The sequence below is a fragment of the Rhamphochromis sp. 'chilingali' genome (assembly GCF_963969265.1).
Source record: "Rhamphochromis sp. 'chilingali' genome assembly, chromosome: 11".
Taxonomy (NCBI): domain Eukaryota; kingdom Metazoa; phylum Chordata; class Actinopteri; order Cichliformes; family Cichlidae; genus Rhamphochromis; species Rhamphochromis sp. 'chilingali'.
This window is the reverse complement of record NC_137938.1, coordinates 26750557-26773050: the sequence shown is the minus strand read 5'-3', so window position 1 is coordinate 26773050 and position 22494 is coordinate 26750557. Positions and strand designations below refer to the sequence as shown.

Below are 22494 nucleotides of genomic sequence, written 5' to 3'. Positions count from 1 at the left end.
GAATACATTAAGATAAAACTGAAAGTGCTGAAGGATTTGAAAAGTGAGAAAATGAATAAAAAATAGGCACAAGATCTATAGAAAGCTGGAGAGACAGAGCAGGTCTATGATCATGAGAAACAGGGGGGAAATGTAAATTAGGGTGACCATATTTTGATTTCCAAAAAAGAGAACACTTGGCCCAGCCAAGAAGAACTTCAATAATGAATGGTGAAATAAAAAAATGTCATATAGGTTTTTACAAGTCAACAAGTGCAAAAAAGAGGACAGTTGGTCACCCTAATGTAAATGGCATGTTCACTGTCATACATATGTCCTATGCAGAGGGAGATGGATTGCTACTGTTTTCTCCATCACTGATTTCTTAATACTAACATGCTTCAAGATGAACAATCCAATTAGTGTGAATAAGGACCTTTTTATTACAAGAGAGAATCGTATTGTATTTACAAGTTTAATCAAAGCAGCCATGAAAATTGTGTCATAACCAGGTTAATTATGTTTTCCTTACAATCCCACCTTCTCTCTAGACCACTACTGAAGGTTTAATTAAATGCTGTCACTCATATATCTACATTACTGGTGGTTGGCTTAGTAGAGATTTAAAGCAGGCTTAGAATAAGACCCATAGGAAGAGCAGTCAAAGAAAACAGACATCTGTGATCAGGATAGTAGTTATCACCTAGAGACTTAATTTTCTCACTGACATTTGGTGTGGGACCTGATAATTAACTGGCCTGATCATTTGCTAGTTATGCATTATGTGTGTATACAAGGTTGCAGATTGCTTAAAAGCCAGCAACAAACAGAAATATGCCACATTTCTTCAGTCCACAGGTCATTTGTTTCCAATACTAACTATTTTTTACGCACACGAAACATGGAGGGAATGTTGCTCTATCTGCTGTGAACAATAGCCCAGATCTTCCAAGAATTTAGACCTCTGGGCACACTTTGGCTTTAAGGGAGTGTTTGGCTGAAGACCATGGAGCTGCCTGCATCGCCTCACACAGTGCTATACGTACAGATTTTCCTCTGGACTGGGCTACTGCAGGTGGAAGGTTGGTAACAGTTAGAGGGAATGATGCCTGTTCTCCCCCCATGTGTTTCCTAGGAGGGGTGAAAAGGATCTGGGGCACAAGACTGTAGAGTTGGAAGAGGAACAAGGCAAATATACGAACCCAGTGAGGAACATAAGTACTCGGGGTAAAAAGCAGGAGAGCGTGGATAATGTGGAGTGGCAGGCACAGCAGAACTAAAAGGGAGAGGGAGAGGGCCAGGGAGCGGGCCAAGCAGGAGTCATGTTTTGGGGGATCTGCATGACTAAAAGGAGTCTTCCTCTGCTTCATGCATAGCAGGTCAATGTAAATGGCCAGGAGCCAAAGCAAGGGGAGGATAAATGCCGTCATCCCGTGAACATAGACCAAGAATTGGGGACTGAGAATAGTGTCAGGAGCACAGAGTGTCCAGTGGCTGCTGTGAATCTCAGCATAGGTAAAGTTGCTCATGTCCTCCACATAAAATTTTGACAAGAAGCCTCCGTATGGAAGGTACTTCCCAATGACTTTGACGTCATACTTAGGGGGTGGGGAAGAGGTAAGATGGGGTGAAGAAGTTGTCCAGTTACCATCCAACTCAAGACCCACTGTGCCTGGGTCCGTACTGCTCGTGCTGGCGTTGAGGACATCTGTGCCGATGAACTGAGCAAAGGAGGAGAGAACAGAGGCCACCCAGCACAACAGAACTACACCCAGAGTTCGCTGACGAGTGACCACTGTGGAGTATCTGGCATCCAAAGACATGAAAAACAACAACAACATATTAGCGTGGAGTTAATACTGAGACTCAATAGTACTTGATAAGAAATTAGGACATCACCAAGATGATTGTTCCTAACTGACTCCTGTCTACCACCAACTCCAAAAATACAAAATGGCACGCCGTACATCTTTGAAGAAAGTATTTTCAGTCTAAAATGAATTTCTGATTTTCCATTCAAGTCCGAATTTGTGGGTCACTGTCAATCAAACATCTAAGAGCCTTGGAGCCAATTGATATTTACTCACCATCACTCACATCGCATCACAAGCAGTTCGCAATAAGAACATCTTTATGAGCACTGAACAAACAGGTTGTTTTACTACATACAAAGGTGTGCCTTGACTTTTTTTTTCCCCCTTTTGCACTTATATTGATTTCTTTCTCTCATTTTTGCTAAAAGCATGCTTACAAATCTTGGTTGACTCTTGCCACCCACATATTCACCCTTTCCCACACATATACAAAAATGTATTAAACCACTCTTTTCATTTTTGAAGTTTTATTTTACTTTGAAAATGAGTCTTATATAAGAAATGTCTGCTTTTGTGTATTTTTTGTTGTGTGTGTGTGTGCGTGTGTGTGTGTGTGTGTGTGTGTGTGTGTGTGTGTGTGTGTGTGTCTGCTTAAACTTTGAAACTGAAATTGAAAACTTGTGTCCTTTTTCCTCTACTGATCAAACTGTTACGCTCACCTGTCTGCCAAACGATGGTATAGGTGGGTGTCCAGGGTAAGCAGTACCAACAGGAACATTGTAAACTGCCTGACCATCATAGGGCAACACACAAGGGTTATGCAGGTGTACAAACACTGGGAGCTTCGCAGGTTGAGTAACACGTTCAGAGGGAGTCCTGCTGCACCTCCTATGGCTCCGACGCAACCCAGACACAGTCGAAGACAGCATGAAACACTCCCAGGCTGGGGCCTGGCAATCTGGGATCCGTCTTGGACATCAGCCATCGTGCCCTTGCTGGTGACTGCCATGCAAAGCCGCACGCTCACCACAATTATAGATAAAGATAACATGCACTGGCATAGGGAATACAGCCACGTGAACTCCATGTCTGAGGACAATTTTTAAGAAGACAAAGAGACAAAAATTTATGTTTTTACAATTTTGAAAACAAAACAAAACAAAACACTGATGATAATGATGTGGGCAAACATAAATTCAAGAAAATACATATTGATGCTTTCTATGCAAATAAAACCTCCTACTCTACCTGTCACCTCTGCCCTGTGTTCCCATGTGGTTATTGGAGCCAAGACGGCTCCTGGAGCATCGCTTTGACTTGAATTGTAAAAGCGATGGTCAAACACACAGAGAAAGACAAAGAATAGAGGGAAAATAAATGAGAAAGGAGTGACAACGGATGGAGGAAATTGTAAGGTTAAGCAGTGGATTGTGGGTCAGAATACAAAAAACACTCAGCAGAGGGAGAAAAGTACAGTTGTAGAAGGATTTAGAATGTGATGCAAATTTGTGCTAGGGGCAGAGAAGCAGGCAGAAAGGGAGTAGATATTTTGATAGGTATTGGAGAGCTGTAAACGTGTCTGGAGAGTGAAAAGGTCAGACCAGACCAGACTTGACAGAACTTCTCCATGTAGGATGTGAGCACCATGCAAACACATGACAACAAGCACCAAGCTGGGTGGCAACATAGAGTTACACGCTATGTTTTCTCATACCTTGTTCCAATGTTTAATGCACCTCTTTTCTCCCTCTGGCCCACCATATTTCATTCACAGACACATACTTCTTGAAGCACAAACAGTGCTAGACATTTATGCGTAAATAAATGGACAGCAACACTCAGTTACACAAGTGTGCAGTGCCAGTGCCTGATGAGTAATTTTCAGCAAATGTATTCAGACATGATTGACAGCTAATTTTAGTGTGTTTTCAAACAATAGTCTCCCAGAAAGCAGAGTAAATGAATATTGAAATAGCAGATTTGCTGCCTCAATGTGCCACCTGTCCATTCCATGTAATTAGTTTGACCTTTCTGAAACATTTGGTGTTAGTCCTCACTTCCATAATAATCATGACTGGCTAAAATAACCTCTTTATAACACTTCATAATCACTTTACACAGTTGTCTCCTGTCTTACTACTTGAAGGGGCTCAGCAAAATTGATTTACTGAAGTAATTAATGTAGTTCAAATCCACCTTGTGTGAGTTTTCAATTCAAATTGGTAGCTGGACACTCCCAGCGTAATGAATTGCCTTAATTAATCAATTAAGCTCTTTGAAAGTACATAGGGCCAAACTTTTCATCATGGCAACAGTCAATTTGACAGAGTTGAGAAATCAGTGGGTGCCAAAGAGGTGAATTAGATTAAAAAGGTACAGTTACCTGTTGTGAAGCCCCTGCGATGATGAGCTCTAACCTATCGTTGGTTATGACTTGGCTTGCTTTTTTATTCCGCTCAAGGATCTCTATCTCTCCCTCTCACCTCTCAGTCTAACTGTCTGCCCCCACTGACAGCATAAACCTGATTCATAAACCTCTGCTTATCAACCTGCCTTCTATCTCTCCCTTGTCTCTGCAAACATATCAATTGTGTCAATGTTGGAGCATGGCTGCCCTTTCCATCTGATTTGTGCAAAGGGCAACACATTCTCTTCCAGCCAGGGAACTATGTAAATAAGGTACACACCCCCCCCCCCCCCCCCCCCCCATATATACATTTATTATGTTATATATGTAGTTTTCTCTAGATTTTTTTAAAATAAAGAGTAAAACACTATGCAATTCTTAACAGCTTGCTGTTCTGATGTAGCAGTTTACACTATCTATAGACACGAAAACAAATATGCAGGCAGAAGTGTATTGATGTCTATATACACCTTTAAGAAAGTCTCTCTTGCCCCTATATATATATAATTAGAAACAAACAAACAAGCAAAATACAAGAAATCAAACTGTAAGATTGACATTTAGGTCCTTATCCTCCAACTGTCTGCCTCAAAAGGGCCAAGCATTACGGGAAGAGCACAGTTACTGACAAATCAATAACTGATGTAAACGTACTAACTATTGGCTGCTGCCATTTTAAATGCAGCCATAGTTAAATGTGAAAGTGGAGATCTCCATGAGAGAAGAATGAAAACAAGCGGATTTTTTTTGATAGAAACAGATGAAAATAAATGACCAAAAACCGATTAAATACTATGTAAAGTACAACTTGTAGCACTAGTATGCAATTTCCCTAACCCTAATCTATTTATGTAGATGATAATAAAATAGCCCAAATGACGAACAAAAGAGAGTCGAAAACGGATAGATAGATTAGATTGGGACGGTCGACACTTGTGATGAGCGGCATCGGAGGAAAAAACAACGCGCTGGTCTCGCGTTAAAAAACGAGATGTGCCCGTTCTATCATGGGTTGGAAACCCCGTTCCACCCTCTTCCTTGGCTGTCCATAAGCAAGGTAACGCCGCATTTTTCACTCCTCGCTTATTTAGCAATAAATGTATTCAAAATTCAAACAATTGTTCTTCAAACGTGGTCTGTTAAAGTATAAAGTACAGATAATTACAGTGGTTAGGCTTTACACGAGGTATTTTGACGTATTAATAAGTTTTTGCGAGAATTTTGTTTGAATGTTGCGCTCATATCATATCTGCTAGTAATGGCTGCCCCCATGCTACCTCGTTGAGGCCTGCTCAACTGGCTAGTTGTACTGATTTCATTTTGTGTTCTGTGCTATAATATATGAATATTCATATTACGAGAAGTGATATCGTGTATCGGTTGGGCAGATATTTCTTTATTTGTCGATTTTTAGGTCGTAAGGATAACAATTGAAAACGAAGTGTGGTTGGGTGTATGGTCAGTTAGCGCACATGAAGCTAAAACACCGGGTGAAACGTGCAATTTCGCCAAGAGTCGTACACATGTATCCTGTCCAATTTGTCTTGCTGCATAGCATTATTTAGTATTTGTTTTCTTGATGCATTTTAATAATTAACCTAAGCTCCGTATTCTTTGAAGCTAATTGGGATTGATGTTTAAGAGCTCCTGGTTTGAGGCGGTGAGCAACGAAATCTTAGAGCAATTATGAGAGATGCTTGTCTGGTGTGTTGCTTTTTTTTGGTAGATAAACGTTAGTTTGTGTGTATTTATTCATATTTTAATCGCATTCAGATGCCAGGTGTCACAGTGAAAGACGTTAACCAGCAGGAGTTTGTCCGTGCCCTGGCGGCCTTCCTGAAGAAGTGAGTTTTATTTTCTCCTCTACATATTCAAAGCTTGTTAATATATTTTATATAGTATGCTCCACTGAGCAGCTTTACTTTTCATTGAACATATTTTTAATCAAATTTTGTGACGCTGTTTAACTTAACAGATGCTAATGGCCCACTCGAATAAATTATTGATATAGTCCTCTGATGTACTTCATACTGATGTACCTTTTCTGTTACCAGGTCAGGAAAACTGAAGGTGCCTGACTGGGTGGACCTTGTCAAGCTGGGTAAGCACAAGGAGCTGGCCCCCAGTGATGAGAACTGGTTCTACATCAGAGCTGGTAAGTCTTGCAAGTTTTTTGTTTTTTTTTTTTTGTTTTTAATTACTAAGGTTTTCAGAAGTTCTCCTGAGACTTATTACAGCTTCAGGCTTGTATTACCACAAGACATTTCCATTTACATGTTTAAATGGTGCTTTGAGATGGGACAATTTTACATGCAAATGTGCTTTTAATTAGTAAAAGGTTTTTGAATGCAACAGACTACACATACTGATCATTTTAAATTCTTTCCAAATTTATAACCATTGACACAGTAAGCCCACTTTATCAAAAACTTAATATTCACATTGTACAATGCTTAGTGTTTCAGGTTCTAAATATTATATGACAACACTGTCATCTCTCATGCTTCCGCAGCATCCACTGTTCGCCACCTTTACCTCCGTGGTGGTGCAGGTGTTGGCTCCATGACCAAGATCTATGGCAGTCGCAAGAGGAACGGCGTGTGCCCTGCCCACTACAGTGTTGGATCAAAGAATGTGGCTCGCAAGGTGCTGCAGGCTCTTGAGTTGCTCAAGATGATTGAGAAGGATCCCAATGGGTAAGTGCCGGTTCTTACTGTTTTTATTGGTTGGAACTTAAAAGTGTTTTTTTTTTTTTTTTTTTTTTTTTCTTCATACACTTCAGCCCCAGACCTTTTTAAATATTAGACACAGAAAGCTGTGAATGCAAAAACGCTGTCTGATAGACTTACCCGTACGTGTGATGTCTGAATATATGTGACACAAGGAATCCTTTGGTGAGCAAGTCACCATAATATGGCCTGCCTCCTGGTTGCCCTACCAAGAAAGCATGGTATGGGGCATCTCTTCCTTCATGTGTGGAAATCACCTAACGTTTAGAGCCAGTCAAGAAAGCTGATTGCATGTATAAGTTGGCATGTGCATGATGCTTAGAGATGGGTGAAATAATTGACTCACTGAGGAATAGTTTTTATATTTTATACATCTGATTTTATTTGCAAATTGTAATCAGCTATAGATATCGAGTCGTAAGGCTAACAGTGCCCGTGTCAGTCATCTTTTTTCTGTTGTGTCCAGAAGGGGTTTCAAGAGCACTCACATTCAGTTAGAGTGAGTGTAAGTGTAGCTTGAACTGTCAAAGCTTTAAAATGCATGCGTCTCTAGTTGTCCATTATACGTATGTTTACTTGGAGTTGCTTGGTAGCCTAAGTGTTAAGTTCTGCAATGCTATTGATGAAGCGTGTCCCCTTAATGCTGTGCAGTAAGGTTTGGTTGGAATGGAGCATGCTGACCAACCTTGAGTGAACTGCTTTAGTTGATAACTCCCACCCCAGCACCATTATCCAGTATTACACTACATCTGTTCAAATATTGAAAATGTTGACTCGGTATTAACTTAATTTGGTCCATCCATCCATCCATCTTCATCCGCTTTATCCGAGACCGCGTCGCGGGGGCAGCAGCCTAAGCAAAGAGGCCCAGACCTCCCTCTCCCCAGCCACCTCCTCCTCCAGCTTATCCGGGGGAACACCAAGGCGTTCCCAGGCCAGCCGAGAGATATAATCTCTCCAGTGTGTCCTGGGTCTGCCCCGGGGCCTCCTCCCGGTGGGACATGCCTGGAACACCTCACCCAGGAGGCGCCCAGGAGGCATCCTTGTCGGATGCCCGAACCACCTCAGCTGGCTCCTTTCGATGTGGAGCAGCAGCTGCTCTACTCTGAGCCCCTCCCGGATGGCCGAACTTCTCACCCTATCTCTAAGGGAGAGGCCAGCCACCCTTCGGAGTAGGGCTGGGCGATATGACCCAAAATTCATATCTCGATATTTTTTAGCTGGATGGCGATATAAGATATATATCTCGATTTTTTTTTTTAAGCCATAAAGTAAGAACAAAAAGAGAGTTCTTAGTCAAAGCTGTGTCCCAGATGTCACACAGGCACTTTTATTAACATACAGCACAGATGTACATGAAAAATTACTCAAAATTAAATTATAAGCATTCATTAAATAATAATGCTCCATAAATAAAAGAAAACAAGGTTGTTTTTGTGCTAAACAAAGAGCTCACAATTGTGCAGTCAAAATGTAAACTAAAAGACGCTGAGCGTAATAACAAAGACAGATTTCACAGCTGCTCTGTTCCCAAGTTTTACTGTGTGACTGATAGCCTGGAGTTTGAAATCCGCTTCATAACCACGTCTCTTACAGGTGCCATTTATGGTCCTTATACACACACAGTACGGTAATATTACGTTGATGCACAGTACGTATCACTCCGCGAAGCTCCTCGGTAGCCGTAATGCGCCGACAATCTATCAAGCGGTGCAGCTCCGTAGCTTACCAAAGTCGTACTCAAACATTTTTGACAGATTGCTGAGCGCTGTGTACCACATAAAATCGGTTCGCGGCCATCAAGCACAACCAGAATTCATACATAAGGCGCGCTATCAACTTTTGAGAGAATGAAAGGATTTTAGGGTTAGCGCTGTTAGTTCGTTAGCGCGGTTAGCTCGTTAGCACGTTGACGCCGTCCAGCCCCACGCATGGGGCGATGCGCAGTAACTCGTTAACGGAGATTTGCCGTGTCCGTCTTGTCGCTGCCTGCACGTGAAGCGATGGGGGAGGAAGGGGAGTTGTCTTCAGTGAAGGCGAGGCGGAGTAACGTTGCGTAGAGACAAAAGTGGACGAAAGAGAGGCAAACTTGCGGCTCCACAACTATAATTATAACGTAACATAGACTATATCGATATAAAGGATATTGTCACATCTTATATCTCGTATAAAAATATATCGATATGTTTTAAAAACTCGATATATCGCCCAGCTCTACTTCGGAGGAAGCTCATTTCTGCCGCTTGTATCCGCGATCTCGTTCTTTCGGTCACTACCCACAGCTCGTGGCCATAGGTGAGGGTAGGGACGTAGATCGACCGGTAAATTGAGAGCTTTGCTTTTACACTCAGCTCCCTCTTCACCACGACGGACCGGTGCAGCGTCCGCATTACTGCAGCTGCAGCCCCAATCCGTCTGTCGATCTCCGGCTCCCTTCTCCCATCACTCGCGAACAAGACCCCGAGATACTTGAACTCCTCCACTTGGGGCAGGAACTCATCCCCGACCCGGAGTGGGCACTCCACCCTTTTCCGGCTAATTTGGTCATTAAACATTTTTAAATTCTCTACAATTGTTTCTTGTTTTTAGTCACAGTACATTACTTGAACTCCACAGTACAGTTTCATAATGTGTATTTCCACTAAAAACTTGGTCTTTAGTTGGGGATATTAAAAAGATATTAATTTGTAACTCTGCATACCAATATTAGTGGACATCATGGTAAATGGACTTACAAAGCTGTACTCCACCTTTAATTGATTATTCGTAGCACTCATTCACACAATCATACAGACTTTTTATTTATTTGCTTTGTAACCATCGTGGATACTTGCACACTGCGATGGATGCCTTTGAGGATAACTCGGGGCTCAGTAGTTTGCCTAAGTATACTTTGGCACATGGCTAGAGGAGTCAGATGACCAACGCTACCAGATGAGTCATGGCTCTCCACACAAAACCTCAGTGCACACACAGTAAGCAATTGGATGCAGCATTGGAGTATGAAGCTTAAATCCCCCAAGTAGCATACTTTTGCACAGCTTTCTATTGCTGATAAAACATGGAGATGCCAGCTAACTGACAGTTGATATTTTGATACTTGGTGAGCTCAAGAAAATGCCACAATATTGTTTTGAATTGATTTTTTTTCTTGTTTTATTTTATGGGAAACATGGGCACAGTGGTACACACCTACGCCAATGCCTCTACGCATGCTGTTACTCATTCTTGCAGAACTTAGTAACAGTGTCTCAGCTTTCTGTTTATTGCATTTGCTGATGTGAAATGGGCCAGCTTATGTGATGTGGATAACTGAAATCTGTAAATGCATAAGGTAGAAATCATTTTTTTGAGACTGCAGTAAAGATTTAATCACTCTGTAACAACAGGGCTAATTGATTGGCTTGGGATAGAAGTGAGCAAGAAAATCAAGTTCTGTGGAGAAAAATTGTTCAGTGGCTTCTTCACTGTAATGCTGTGGTTAGTGTGGCATAAACTCATTATTGTAGTGTTAAGCATTTTTCTAGCGGTGAATGGTATTCTGTTGTATCAGCTAATTTCTGCTTTTTCTTGCTTTTTTAAAATCAGTGGTCGCAGACTGACTTCCCAGGGAACCAGAGATCTGGACAGAATTGCTGGCCAGGTGAGAAACTCATTTGGTGATTTTTTTTTTATTTTATTTTATTTTATTTTTTAAAAACACACCAAACTGTCTAAATGCTAAGAAGTTTGCATACACTTAACAATAACTCAACTGATTAAATGATCCTAATAAAACTTTATTCAGAGATGGCGTCGTGGTCTTTACCTTCTTATACGGTACAGTGGAGGCTTGACATATTCAAGGGGTCTAAAACCTATGCAAACTGAAAATCATTAGGTCTGCACAAAACCTAGAGAGGGGCATAAATGGGTTGTAGCTAAATATTCTGAGGACAATTAAGTATCTAAAATGGACAAATTAATTTGCTAATGTTAAGTAATATTAATGCTCTTGGTTACAATGTCCAGTGCAGCATTTCCCCTCAATAAATTAAGACCATACACATAGATTGGGAGATGGACTAATGGTCCTTAATGATCTCAGATGATATAATTTGCACTGTATCTGTCACTAGTCAGTACACCAATTATTGTGTTTGATGTTTTAACATGACAACCTGTCTGCTGTTAAACACCATGACCATGTCTCCCTTTCTCTGCTACCTTTTTGCTGTTTTGTTAAACTGTTCAACTCAGTTGTATGCGTTGTATCAGGCATTCAATTGTTTTTTATTTATTTAATTTTTTTTTTTTACGATACATGTAGTGTTTTTTGGCTTGAATGTGTATCAAATTGTCATCTTCCAGCTGGATGAAATCATTTACTAAATATATTCAGGTGCTCTGCAACATTAAGTGGCAGCAGCTAGTGAGAGTATTGCTAAAATGCTGCAGTTATTATAGGTATTCGACTTGATGTTTTCAGTTTAAGAAGATCCTGCTGAACTCCTGATGGCTTTTTGTTTTTTGTATGTCCACACTTTTGTGCAGAAGCTACAGCTTTGCAGGCTGTTTTGTTGTAGCTGTTTTCTGTCACCTGGGGGCAGTGTCACAACCCATGGGTCTTTGGGCAACTCTCTTGTGCTGCTGTTGGTTCGGCAGCAAACCGTAGAGAAGGGCAGTTGTAACGTATAAAGAGTTAAAATGAAACTGAGTCAAGAACCAGTGTCCACTTTCATAGTCACCTTCTGCTGTTATCCTCCTTTTTTGATTTTTCACATATATATATTTGTGGTATGGCTTTTCCGTTTTCTGGTCCAACTCTCAACCAGTCAGCACTTGCCTTACTCAGAGGATTATCCATTTTGAGGCCCATGCTATTGGGCTTTAGCAGTATGGCAGGTATTTTTCAAATACCTGTGCAAATAGACATAAATGTAGTACTGTAAAATAGGCTTAACACAATGAAAGTAAGTATCATTAATGGTTGAGAATGTTTACACATAGTAAACCAAAGAAAACCATCTAAATTGAGATGGGTAGGTTTTGATTATTTGTAGAGACATTTGTGTAACATGCAAAAGAATCCCCAGTGTGAGACAAGGAGGGGAGACGCATCCCTTTGGGAGTTGATTCAGGAAGGAAATCCAAATCGACTATGCAAAGGTACCTATGGGTGACCACTTGTAAACAAAGGTGCAGCTATTTATAGAAGTAAGATTCTGCACTGTTGAGAAGAATTTCACTTAACCGTGTATTTTATAATGAAAGATGTCAACCGCGTGCAAGTCTGAAAATGGCGTTCCTAGTGAGCATACCCCTTTGAGACAACTTTGGTGTCTCTTGTAGGGAATGAGTCTCAGCTGCAAATGTAAAAAGCTGCAGCCACTGAAGTATAATCTGAAAGTGATCTGTAGGTACTGAAATCGGATGTAAAATGTTTGTCACAAAACACATTTTGATAGTAACCTGTGTTATGTACCAAGCTTCAATATTAAGCCTATGCTTAAAATCACATGGAATCTAACATGCTACGCTATATGTCAGCCAGCTCTAGTTCCAGCCTGATGGAATTGGTAGAAAAGAAGCGGACCACTATCAGGCTCCCCAGCTGTTAAATGTCATACGACCTCATGCTGGCCAGGCAAAGGTTGTTTCCTGTGACTGATTTTGTATGATGCTCTCTGTCATTTTATGTGACGTTCTGACAGACTCAGGGTGGTGCCTTGTGTGATCACCACAGAAATATCATCCTCTGCTTTGATGCGACACCTTGTCTGTTGTGGGAGTACATCACTTTGGCATGCAAGGTTTTTTTTTTTTTTTTTTTTAAAGCACTTGTCCTTGGGCAAATTTTTTCCCTCTGCCAGCCAGTTGAGTTATGTTTCTTGTGTGGCACACTCCTGGAATTGTTTGTTAGCCTTCGCTAAAAAACAAATCACACTTGGGCCTTGTCAAAAATCAAGAGAGAGTCAGCAATGTTGTGATAATCCAAGGGTAAAAGGGGTAAACATGAGGAGGGAATTTCATGCTTGGCAAGTCCGCCGTATGGCACCAGTTTTCTCCTTGTTTATCCATGCTAATGAGCAGTATGCAGATGAGCAGACCTGGGCTGGGCCCTGCCTGCTGCACAAAAACTGGCAGGAAGCTTGTTGGTGTGGCTCCCTTACCACCTCTAGAATCTCTTGTGTGTGTTGTACTTTCTGATGACTTTTTATGTGAGAGGCTTTTCCCTGGCAAGTGAGGTTTCTGCCATGTATTATCAGACTATTCATGGTGGGTTTTGGCAGCAGCAGTAACAGTTTCTCTTCCAGACTGTGTTTGCTCTCAAGTCCCTGTGAAATTACATTTTTGATAGCATCTTGCTCCCTCAAGTTGTGGACTGACTATTAACGCAGTGGAGTGACATTTAAAAATAAATGAATTAAATGTGTGTTTTCATTTGATTGCTTTAGAATAAAATTAGTTTAAATAGTTGAGATCATCTTCTTCATCCATGGCAGCCTAATGAATTGATTAAATACCCCCCCACTAACACTGCTGGTAATTTTATTCTGAATTGAAGGGATGTTTTCAAAGGTGTGAGATTTTCATTTGATGCAGGATGTCACTCACTGGCTATATCTCATAATGTTTTCTCTCTCTTTTCTCCACAGGTTGCAGCTGCAAACAAGAAATCTGTTTAATAAATCTTTTTTGGAAAAGTCAAATTGTGTCTTGTGATTTTTGACTTGCATGAACAATTAGTTTGAACCCATTCAATCAGTGTCTTCAAGCTAATGAACTGGAATGAGTTTTATAGATGAACTGCTGATAAGCCCGTTTCCCTGAATATTATGAACCACGCTTTCTAAAAGAAGGGAAGTCTTTGTAGTAATTCATCCCTAGCTGATGTCTGGCACTCTGGTCTAAATGTCATTTTGTCTAAAGGGCAGTGAATGACCATTGGTCGTGGGCTCTGTTCACATCCTCATATCCTCTTGCTACTAAAAGCTTGATGACTGGGAACTGTTTCATCGGGCAGTTTGAAAAGGCTTCCGGGGAGCTGATCCATCACTAAGCCAATGCAGCTTCTCATCACTGGCCAGACACTGCTGTCACATTGCCCCTTTTCCCATCCATATTAATCTTTTGTTTTTGCCACTTTGTTCATCTATCAGATGTGCTTTGTACAAATTGATCGCTGATACCATGACAACCGCTGGAAATGGTTCACTTAACAAAGGCAGATGATTACATTTCCATAAGGAACCTAGTTAACATTTCAGTTGTAAAGAATGATGTCATGGTTTAACAGCCTCATTCAGGGCCACAGTGCCATCTACAGATTAAAACCAAATTTAATAGGAATGCTTGACAATTTCAGCAGAATGGGGAAAATATCGGACATGTTTTTCATATGACTTCCACCCCAGACGCAAAACTTGGGAAAACTAACCATGAGGTATTTCCATGAAGGATACGTGATCTGTATTTTAAGTAAACAAATTCATGTATGCTTAACTTGATGTTTTAAAAGGCATATTGTCTCAATCCCCATCTAAAGCAGTTATGTAAGTGTGTGTATATATGAAAAATGTGGTATTCAAAATACATCTGCAGTTGAATGTTCCGTTGCATAAAAATGAAGGCAGACCAGCAGCATCCTGGGTCACATGTGTAATTTGTCAGTGACACTAAAATCCTGCAGAGGGTGCCAAAGTCAATAGAATCTGTCTATACATATAGTTTGAATTAATAGGCCATGAGGTGATTTTTATAAGTGTTAAGTGTTAAGCATTAGTTATTTTCAAATAAATACAAAAACAGCCTCATTCACATCCAGAGGTGCAGTAATATAGTTACATTTCAGTATCCTATTAAATGTGAAATTGGTTTATTAGTTTTTAGTGTTCGTTATTTTCTGCAGCCACGAATTTCCCCAAAGTAATTAAACTAGAACATTATACAAAACTTCTCAAATGTTTATTACAACAGCTTCAGGATGTAATATTCAGGCAAGTAACTGAAAATCATCGCATCTGCATTTTAATTTTCATGCTTTAATCTCATTTCATGTCTCCACAAGGCTTGGGGCAACAAAAAATTACAAGCACAACCAAATGAAGAGTGCGTGGGTCGTTAGTCACGGTGCAGCGCAGTACACATCTATGTCCTCTTTTTGAGAATAGATTTATTTCATGTCAATTATGTCTGTATTTAAAGGAGGAAAAAATACTGCTGGCTTTGTGTGCTCGCACAGCCGAGCTCATGTACACAGCCTGCTGTGTGTGTTTGAGTGAGCTTATAGATGGCCCTGTGTTTGAAAGATAGCATGTTGTTGATCCATGGACAGTAAGCCTGCTGTGTTTGCCAGTCTATCATCCACTGTATCTGTGTGTACTGTCCACACTGTGCAGCACACACAAAGCATTGTGTGTCGCTCCATCCAACTGACTGTGTGTTTTTCTCATCTTTTCATAATGCCATTCATAATAAGCAGTCTCCATCAATTACTCAGTGCTTTTCTTGAGAAATATTAATCATTTCATACACCTATCCCACTGTCTCTGCCATCCCCTCCATCTCCCTGTCCCCTGTCCGCCCCCTCCTTCCTGTTTTTATTTGACGACCAGCTGTTCCTGAACACCTGAACCCATCATCCCTTCCTCCCCTTTTCATGATCCTGCTTTTTGTTCTACCCTGCAATTTAGAAGATGGGAGAGGCTCAACATGTCCTTGAGTGGTAGAGAGAAATGTATGGAATCTATCCGAGGACATCTTATGTTTGTTCACTTGTTACTGTTCCTGTGTGTGCGTGCTTGTTCGTGTATGTGTAGTTCCTGCAACCACATTTGGTGATGTGTGCCTCTCTCCCCAAACAATTTCAGCTGCCGTCAGTCAACTTGTTTGTGCAACAATTTTTCATTGTGTGCAGTGTCATTATCAGCAGGCTTCACTATGGCAATTACTGCTGTGGAACAATTACCACTTTAACAAATGCACAACCAAGTGGATTTTTGAGCCTTGTGTGTGTGTTTGTGTGGAGGTGGCTGCACCTACTTGCGCTCCCAATTCTTTGGCAGCTCGGCTTGATCACACTGAGAATGGATGCAGACCTGCCTCTCACCTCTGCGGGGTTGGAAACAGCCGATAACTAAGAAATGAATCCTCTGCACAAGTCTTTCCAAAATAGAACAGCTATCAGGAGAGCTCCTGCACATACACATGTACACACACATTGTCAGTGCACAGCTCTATGCCCTGTGGCATGTTTTCCCCAGAAGACAAGACATTCCTCTGAATTTTTCCCAGCATTCCTATCTCCTCCATAATAGTTTTCTTGGGAAAGTTGACCCAGATGCTACTGGATTGGTTAAGATAACAACTTTTTTCCATTTATCTCATAAACCACACAGATTTATTAGTTGTTATGGAGTTAAAATTCACAGTGTCATGCAGGCTTTATATGCGTGTTTGAGGTTGTTTCACTTTCATTTATTTATTTTCTGGGAGCTGAGATATTCTTTCATTCTCGTTGCTTACATCTTGATGTTTTAATGCTGTGTTATTGATTTATTTATATCTTACTATAAATTCCACTGGTTAAAGAAGCACAGCAGGTTGGGTGCAGAGTGTGTTCATGTGCTGTGGTGAGGGTCAGGCCTCGTCTGCAAGAGCTTGTTTATAGAAATTAGTCTGAGGCCAAAAGGTCAGTGTTGTTTTGGTGAAGAGATGAGCTGCTGCCCTGTGTGTTACAAATCCGTGAGTAAGAAAACTCCTGAGCTATAAGAAGACTGGTTTACAAACTTATCTCCCAGTGGGCATGAGCGGCTGATTGATGGATGGCCCTGCTGTTTTGTTGTGTGTGCGTATGGAAGAAAGAATTAGTTTGACCTGGTTGACTTCCTGGGTAGTTTAAAGGTGGTATATAGACCTACATCTGTCTACTGTATGTTGCTGTTCTTCTGTGGGCTGTCAGGTCTAATCCCTCATCCTCTGTTTGGCCTAAGAGCAGGTGGTATAAACACGCGACGCACTGCTCAGCCTGCCTGGCACCATGGGGCACTGTAGCTCTGCACCACAGCAGGTGTGTATATATGAGTGTGTGTGTGTAGGCGAAACACTAACCATGTGTCAGTGGAGTTTAGTGTGTGTCTCCTCAGCTTTTGAGTCTGAATCCCTTCCACCTGTCACAGAGGGTGGGGTGCAAAGGGAAGATGACGGGGTGCAGAACAGATGCTGTCTACAAAGCCAGCCGAACCGACTGAATTGCACAGTGTGCTCTCTGTACATGTGTGTATGCAGACCATATTATTTTCTAAGCTGTGCCCATGCTTGTGTGTGCTCACATTGAGATCAGAGCTTTCAAGTCATTCATACTTTGATGCTGCGGCCCTGCGCTTTCTTCAGCACAGAACAAAAGACTGACAGAGGGAGACAGCTAGACACCAGTGTGACACTGAACGGCTGTGGAGATAGTTGACACAGTGACAGACTGAGATAGGACGAAGTGTGTGTGTGTGTGTTTGGAGTCCTGTGCTTCATCATCCCTCTATCTCCCTCACTATCTTTCTAAGTGTAGCAGGGAGGGAAAAATCTCCAAAGAAATGCCAAGCAGAGGTGTCAAAAGTGACCAAACCATGTAAGAACCCAACCAACACTGCGGCTTCCACTAGCTTCTCAGGGCCAGTATCTAAAACTCCACAGCTCTCTCACACACAGCTCTGTAAGATATTTATTAATATCTTTTGAAAAATATGTCTGTGTGGAAATGTTTATTAGAATTTTGACATGCATAAGATGATATCTGAGATCCTCCTGATTGGCTGAGCTCCCACTGTACTTTTTTTTTTTTTTTTGCCACATCTTACTTCATGCTGGTTTACTGTGAACATGAACACTAGACTGAAAAACAGTCTGAGTTTTCCAATGAAAATTATGGGGAGAAACATCCCAGCTGTGGCAAACTGTTAAAGATTATAAATGGGTATTAAATATCCAAATTATATAAAAGAAATAAAAATTATCAGTTGTAAACACAGCTCTTAAAATAATTTAAGAGTTGAGACTTTATCAAAGTCCATTTCTGGCTTCTCGCCTTCATTCCTTCCTTTTTTCTCTCTTAATCATCACCCTTTCTCCTACTCCCTCTAAAGTCTTAACAAATCCTTCCAGCTACCTCTTCATTGCTCTAATGATCTTCCACTTTTTTTTTTATATTGTTTGGCTGTTTTCCCCTTCTGCTATCCTCTTTCCTCTTCTCCCTTTTATCCCTCAGTGCCATTAGCACCCCATTAGCCCTTCCCCCGGTGTTCCCCCTTCCCTATCAGGACTGAAAGCTCACCAGCTTTATGATTTGACATTGTGCCGTGCTTTACCTCTTCTTAAAAAAAAGGTTTGCTAAAAGTCTCTTCACCTCTTCAAAAGAAATGAATAAATAATCATGAAAAATAATTTTCAGTACATAACTTGAAACGGAATTGCAGTTTCTCAGAAGGGAATTCATGAAAGTGGCGAATGAAATTGCTTTAGCTGTTAAATGTACTTTCATTGTTTTATGTTGTTGCTATGTTTTTTGTTTTTATTTTTAGTGGTGCCAGTTGCATGGTTCTACTTCTCCTATTTTCAAGTCATTTTTTCTCATAATACTGTAAGAGTTTGACTTGTAACAGAGTATTTTTAGTTAGAGCTAAGTTTTAAATAATTCCTCCACCACTGCCTTGTTTAGTTGTATAATATTCATTTATATATATGTTTTAAAAAATCACTTTATATGGTTTAAAGTTCAATGAAATGTGGTAATAACATACATTATTGGACATCAAAACTGTGTTTCCTACTATGAAACTTGTGGTTTATCAAGTATATAGATCTATAAACTATTGTTTAAGAAACACTTTTACTTTTACATTATTTTCAAATGTGAAAATAATGATGCAGTGATGTTAGTGAGGGAAGTAGATCTACAGTTCTAAAATTTTTACCAGTTTTCCAATACCTTAACCAGGACTGACTTTACTTACTGTCCATGGACACATTTGCCAGATGTATTCACAACGCCCAACACAGTGTGCTGTGTGTGTGCTTTATGTGGGCACATGTGAGTGGAGAATATATATTGTGCAGGGAGGGTTGCAGAGGTTAGAGAACTGTAGTTTCAGACTTTTGTTACACTGCTGCATGCCCAGTGTGTCTATTTCACACAGTGACCTCCTTGTCTCAGTGTCCTCTGCCTCCCTTTGTGCAAATCCCAACATGCCCACATTTTTCCCCTCATACCTGTATCTGTTCCAAACTGTTTTCTGCGAATATTATTGTTTTCCATCAAGCACTTGTGCCCTAATATAGAGTTTGCAGTCATATTTTTTTGTGTTGGTTTTTCTTACCTGATTCTGGCTGCTTTTGCAACTCAGGCCAGACAAACAAATATGTAAAATATGTGTTGTGATTGTGTTGCCGACTCTTGTGCGCGTGCAAGTGCATGTCAAAGAGAGGCTAGGCAGGTCCCGTGTGAGTGAAAATCTGTGGACACTGCCTGCGTAAATGTGTGCATGCAAAAACTGACAGACAGACATGCGATTGTGTTAGCAGAAATCTTATTAACTACCGAGCTGCCCCTCTCGTTAATTCTTTAAAACAGTTCCTGAGAAACTCCTCGGCTCTGCACTTCATTTACTCTTTTGAAACTAGCTGCGGATGCAGATTGGGCATATTTCTGCACATTTCCACAAAATTGAATTCTTCTCCAAAAGCACATAATGACTCTGGTCTTTTGCAGCTGCTAGTTTGTGAGACGAGATTGGGTGCCGTTTGGGACCCGTTGGATTCATGACTACGGGGTGAGAAAGAAGCGGATACCAAAAGCTGCATTAGACTACTCACAACAATCATCGAAATAGTACTCTTCCTCCGTGGAAATTCAGGCACACCACGGGGACCCATCTTCTGAGAGAGAATTTAATTTGACAGCCGGGTCCTGCTGTGGCAGACGTTTGCTAGAACATTCAGTTAACATCGTGCACTAGCCTCTGGGCCTGCCCAAAATGGGCAGGCAGGGTCACGCTTCTCTGGGCCCTGATAGAGAAACTGTTCTCCTGGTTTCTCTCTGTCTCAATTTCTCTTCTCATTATTTCATATTTTTTCACTCTCCATTATGCAGTTTTTCTCACCCTCCTGGTCTCTGCTGCTCTCCCTTTCCCCCATCTGACTGTTCCAGCTGAAGGTCCTGTAACACAGGGCACATGGAAATCTCATGAATAGCAATGTATCAAACTGACAGGCACCCTGACATTTAAAAAGTGTGTGTTAAACTAAAGATCATTTCAAGATTTTGATTGCAAGTTAAAGTGTCTGCCAATGAATGCTTCTCTTTTATTTTTGGCCTTTTCCAATCTGGGAAATGAAAGTTAAATCATCTTTTTATTTTGTGTGTCATTTAGACAAACCTGGTTGTTGCATATTTATCAGAAGAGAAAGACGTGCGTCTTTTCTCTTTGCAACACAGTGTATCGTTTTACATGCATTCACACACACAGCTGATCATCCCTTTCTGCCTCTGTCTGCATTTTTCAAATCAGCTTCTAAGGTTCAAGGTCTGGTCATCTCTGAGGCCAGTCTGAGTTTATTCACATGAACCTTGTCTCGCCTATTTGAGATTGTGTGTGGGGGCACTTTCCTGTCTGTGTGGGAACATTTGGTGTCTTTGAGATAGTCTTGATTGAGTTTTACACAATTTTAGGTCTGCCATTTCAATTTTCTACATTTCCCCAAAACATCTTTATTTGCTCTTTCACCTTTCTCCCGACATTTCCTCACCCTTCACTTTGTTGCTGTTTAACTCTGTTTCCTTTACCCCCATTATCCACCCACCCACTCCCTCTACTCAGCTGGTGGGCCAGCCAGGAGGCTGTGCATGCATTTGAGGAGCGTAATCTGCTTTTTCTCTCATTCCCATTTCCATTTCAATCCTCCGTTCACAGCTGGAACCAAGGCACTCTGCATGCAGATGAGTAAGAGTTGACTTTTTCCAGAAAGTATATTCAGACACAAGATGGGCAGGAGATGAGGGGGAGGAGGGGTGGATAAAGAGAGAGAGAGGGACAACTGAAGTTAGAAGATTCAGTCATAAAGAAAAGCAACAGTTACTGATGGGGGGGAAATCGTTCAATTCAAACTCATTGTCATTCAGCCTTAGAGAAATGCACAGAGGAAGATGACATGTTTTTGCAGGTCACAGCATCTCCAAATAAGAACAACACAACAAAGTGACAGGAAAATCAAGTCCATCCATCAAACTCTAGGTTAGAATAAAATCAAATGTAAAAAGCAAAATAGTGAAGCCCATCAAAAAAAAAAAACAAAAAAAAAGGTGATTGTCTTTTTACTTTGAGAACAGCAATGAGGATTCACCATTCAGAGGTGTATATTTTAAGGTAAGAGAAAAGTGCACCTTGAAATTTGAATAACATGTTGGTCTCTGGGCTTGTGTTTTATTGGAAAAAAAACAAAACAGTTTCCATATGGCCTTGTGTTAATTATGGATCTGCTACTTCAGCTAAGACTTAGAAAATCTAAATTATTCCCTGTGTTCTTTGTAACTGGAACGACTGCAAGAATAGAAACCTTCAAACTGATTTCTTTTGAATAATCGATTTCTTACAGAATTTACACAAAGCTGATTCACACACTACATCACAAAACTCAATAAACCAAACACAAAGATACACTTTCATGCCCCCTGCCTTATGACCATAGACACCTCATGACCATATGACACCTCATGATCAGAGAATTTTGCTCATCTCTATGCATAGTTGAGTGCTGTGTCACCATCCCTCACATCCCGGCAATGATGACACAAGACCACTAGGTCACCGCTAAGAATGAGTCTTAACAAGCGGGACCATGTCCATGACATCAGACTTTGGTTAATTAACAGAAGAACAACACGAGTCATGTTGGTGAAGTTATTAATGATGAATGTGCAGTATTGTTTTTGGCTGACTGCACACAGAGAACTTTTTGGCTGTCATATGATCTTCCATCATCACCCACTGTAGAGGGCTCAGATACAAACACATAAACACTCATAGATCTTATTGTTGAGGAACAGGGCCCCTAATGCACTCTGCTCAATTGCTTCACAGAGGGCCACTCAGATGTCAGTTGAATCCCACTTATGGTAAAAAACCATCTGCTGTCAGTTGATTAAAATAACAAATATTGATTTGAACAGGCAGCCTCAGCAGCAGAAGTAATTTTGTTATAAGAAGGCAATGAGGTATGACAAAACATACTGACCACTTAATATAGCTATTAAATCTTTATTGTCATATTGAATATTCTTGAATTACAAGATCTCTGAAAAAAAAAAACTTCCTAAATTCAGAAAAATGTAAAAGACATGCTGTTTCTCTGTGCACATCATTCAAATAGAAATTAATGGAATGGAAAGTAACCCCCACACCCTGACACACACACACACACACACACACACATACATTCTGCCTCCTCTTGTTCTGTCACAGCAGTGTAATATACAGCCTTGCTACTAGCCTCATTCCTGTTGGCAACCCGCAACAGAGTTGCATTAAATCTCATC

The 22494-nt window shown here is 40.8% G+C and overlaps 2 protein-coding genes across 3 annotated transcripts; one reads left to right on the top strand and one right to left on the bottom strand.

The window, feature by feature from the left end:
• Nucleotides 1-605: 605 nt before the first annotated feature.
• LOC308406155 (adenosine receptor A1) lies at nucleotides 606-4445 on the bottom strand. Of its 2 annotated transcripts, XM_080897021.1 has the most exons (4): nucleotides 3508-3733; nucleotides 3042-3109; nucleotides 2513-2882; nucleotides 606-1785 (listed from the first exon to the last, which is right to left on the bottom strand). In XM_080897021.1, exons 1-4 carry the CDS (start codon nucleotides 3552-3554, stop codon nucleotides 936-938), a joined length of 1335 nt encoding a protein of 444 aa, XP_080753147.1. In that variant the 5' UTR covers nucleotides 3555-3733; the 3' UTR covers nucleotides 606-935. The 2 variants fall into 2 exon arrangements, with proteins under 2 accessions (XP_080753147.1, XP_080753148.1); XM_080897022.1 differs by lacking the exons at nucleotides 3042-3109; nucleotides 3508-3733 and adding an exon at nucleotides 4177-4445.
• A 739-nt stretch (nucleotides 4446-5184) lies between these two features.
• On the top strand, nucleotides 5185-13621 carry rps19 (ribosomal protein S19). Its single transcript, XM_080897564.1, has 6 exons — nucleotides 5185-5257; nucleotides 5974-6044; nucleotides 6255-6355; nucleotides 6713-6896; nucleotides 10518-10572; nucleotides 13568-13621. Exons 1-6 carry the CDS (start codon nucleotides 5192-5194, stop codon nucleotides 13595-13597), a joined length of 507 nt encoding a protein of 168 aa, XP_080753690.1. The 5' UTR covers nucleotides 5185-5191; the 3' UTR covers nucleotides 13598-13621.
• Nucleotides 13622-22494: the final 8873 nt, after the last annotated feature.

Coding starts and splice junctions, on each gene's coding strand:
- LOC308406155 (XM_080897021.1), bottom strand. CDS start 3,554: ATGGTGGGCCAGAGGGAGAAAAGAGGTGCATTAAACATTGGAACAAG. Junction 3,110..3,507: donor GCATTAAACATTGGAACAAG/GTATGAGAAAAC, acceptor TTACAATTCAAG/TCAAAGCGATGCTCCAGGAG. Junction 1,786..2,512: donor TACCATCGTTTGGCAGACAG/GTGAGCGTAACA, acceptor TTTGGATGCCAG/ATACTCCACAGTGGTCACTC.
- rps19 (XM_080897564.1), top strand. CDS start 5,192: ATGTGCCCGTTCTATCATGGGTTGGAAACCCCGTTCCACCCTCTTCCT. Junction 6,356..6,712: donor CTGGTTCTACATCAGAGCTG/GTAAGTCTTGCA, acceptor ATGCTTCCGCAG/CATCCACTGTTCGCCACCTT. Junction 6,897..10,517: donor ATTGAGAAGGATCCCAATGG/GTAAGTGCCGGT, acceptor TTTTAAAATCAG/TGGTCGCAGACTGACTTCCC.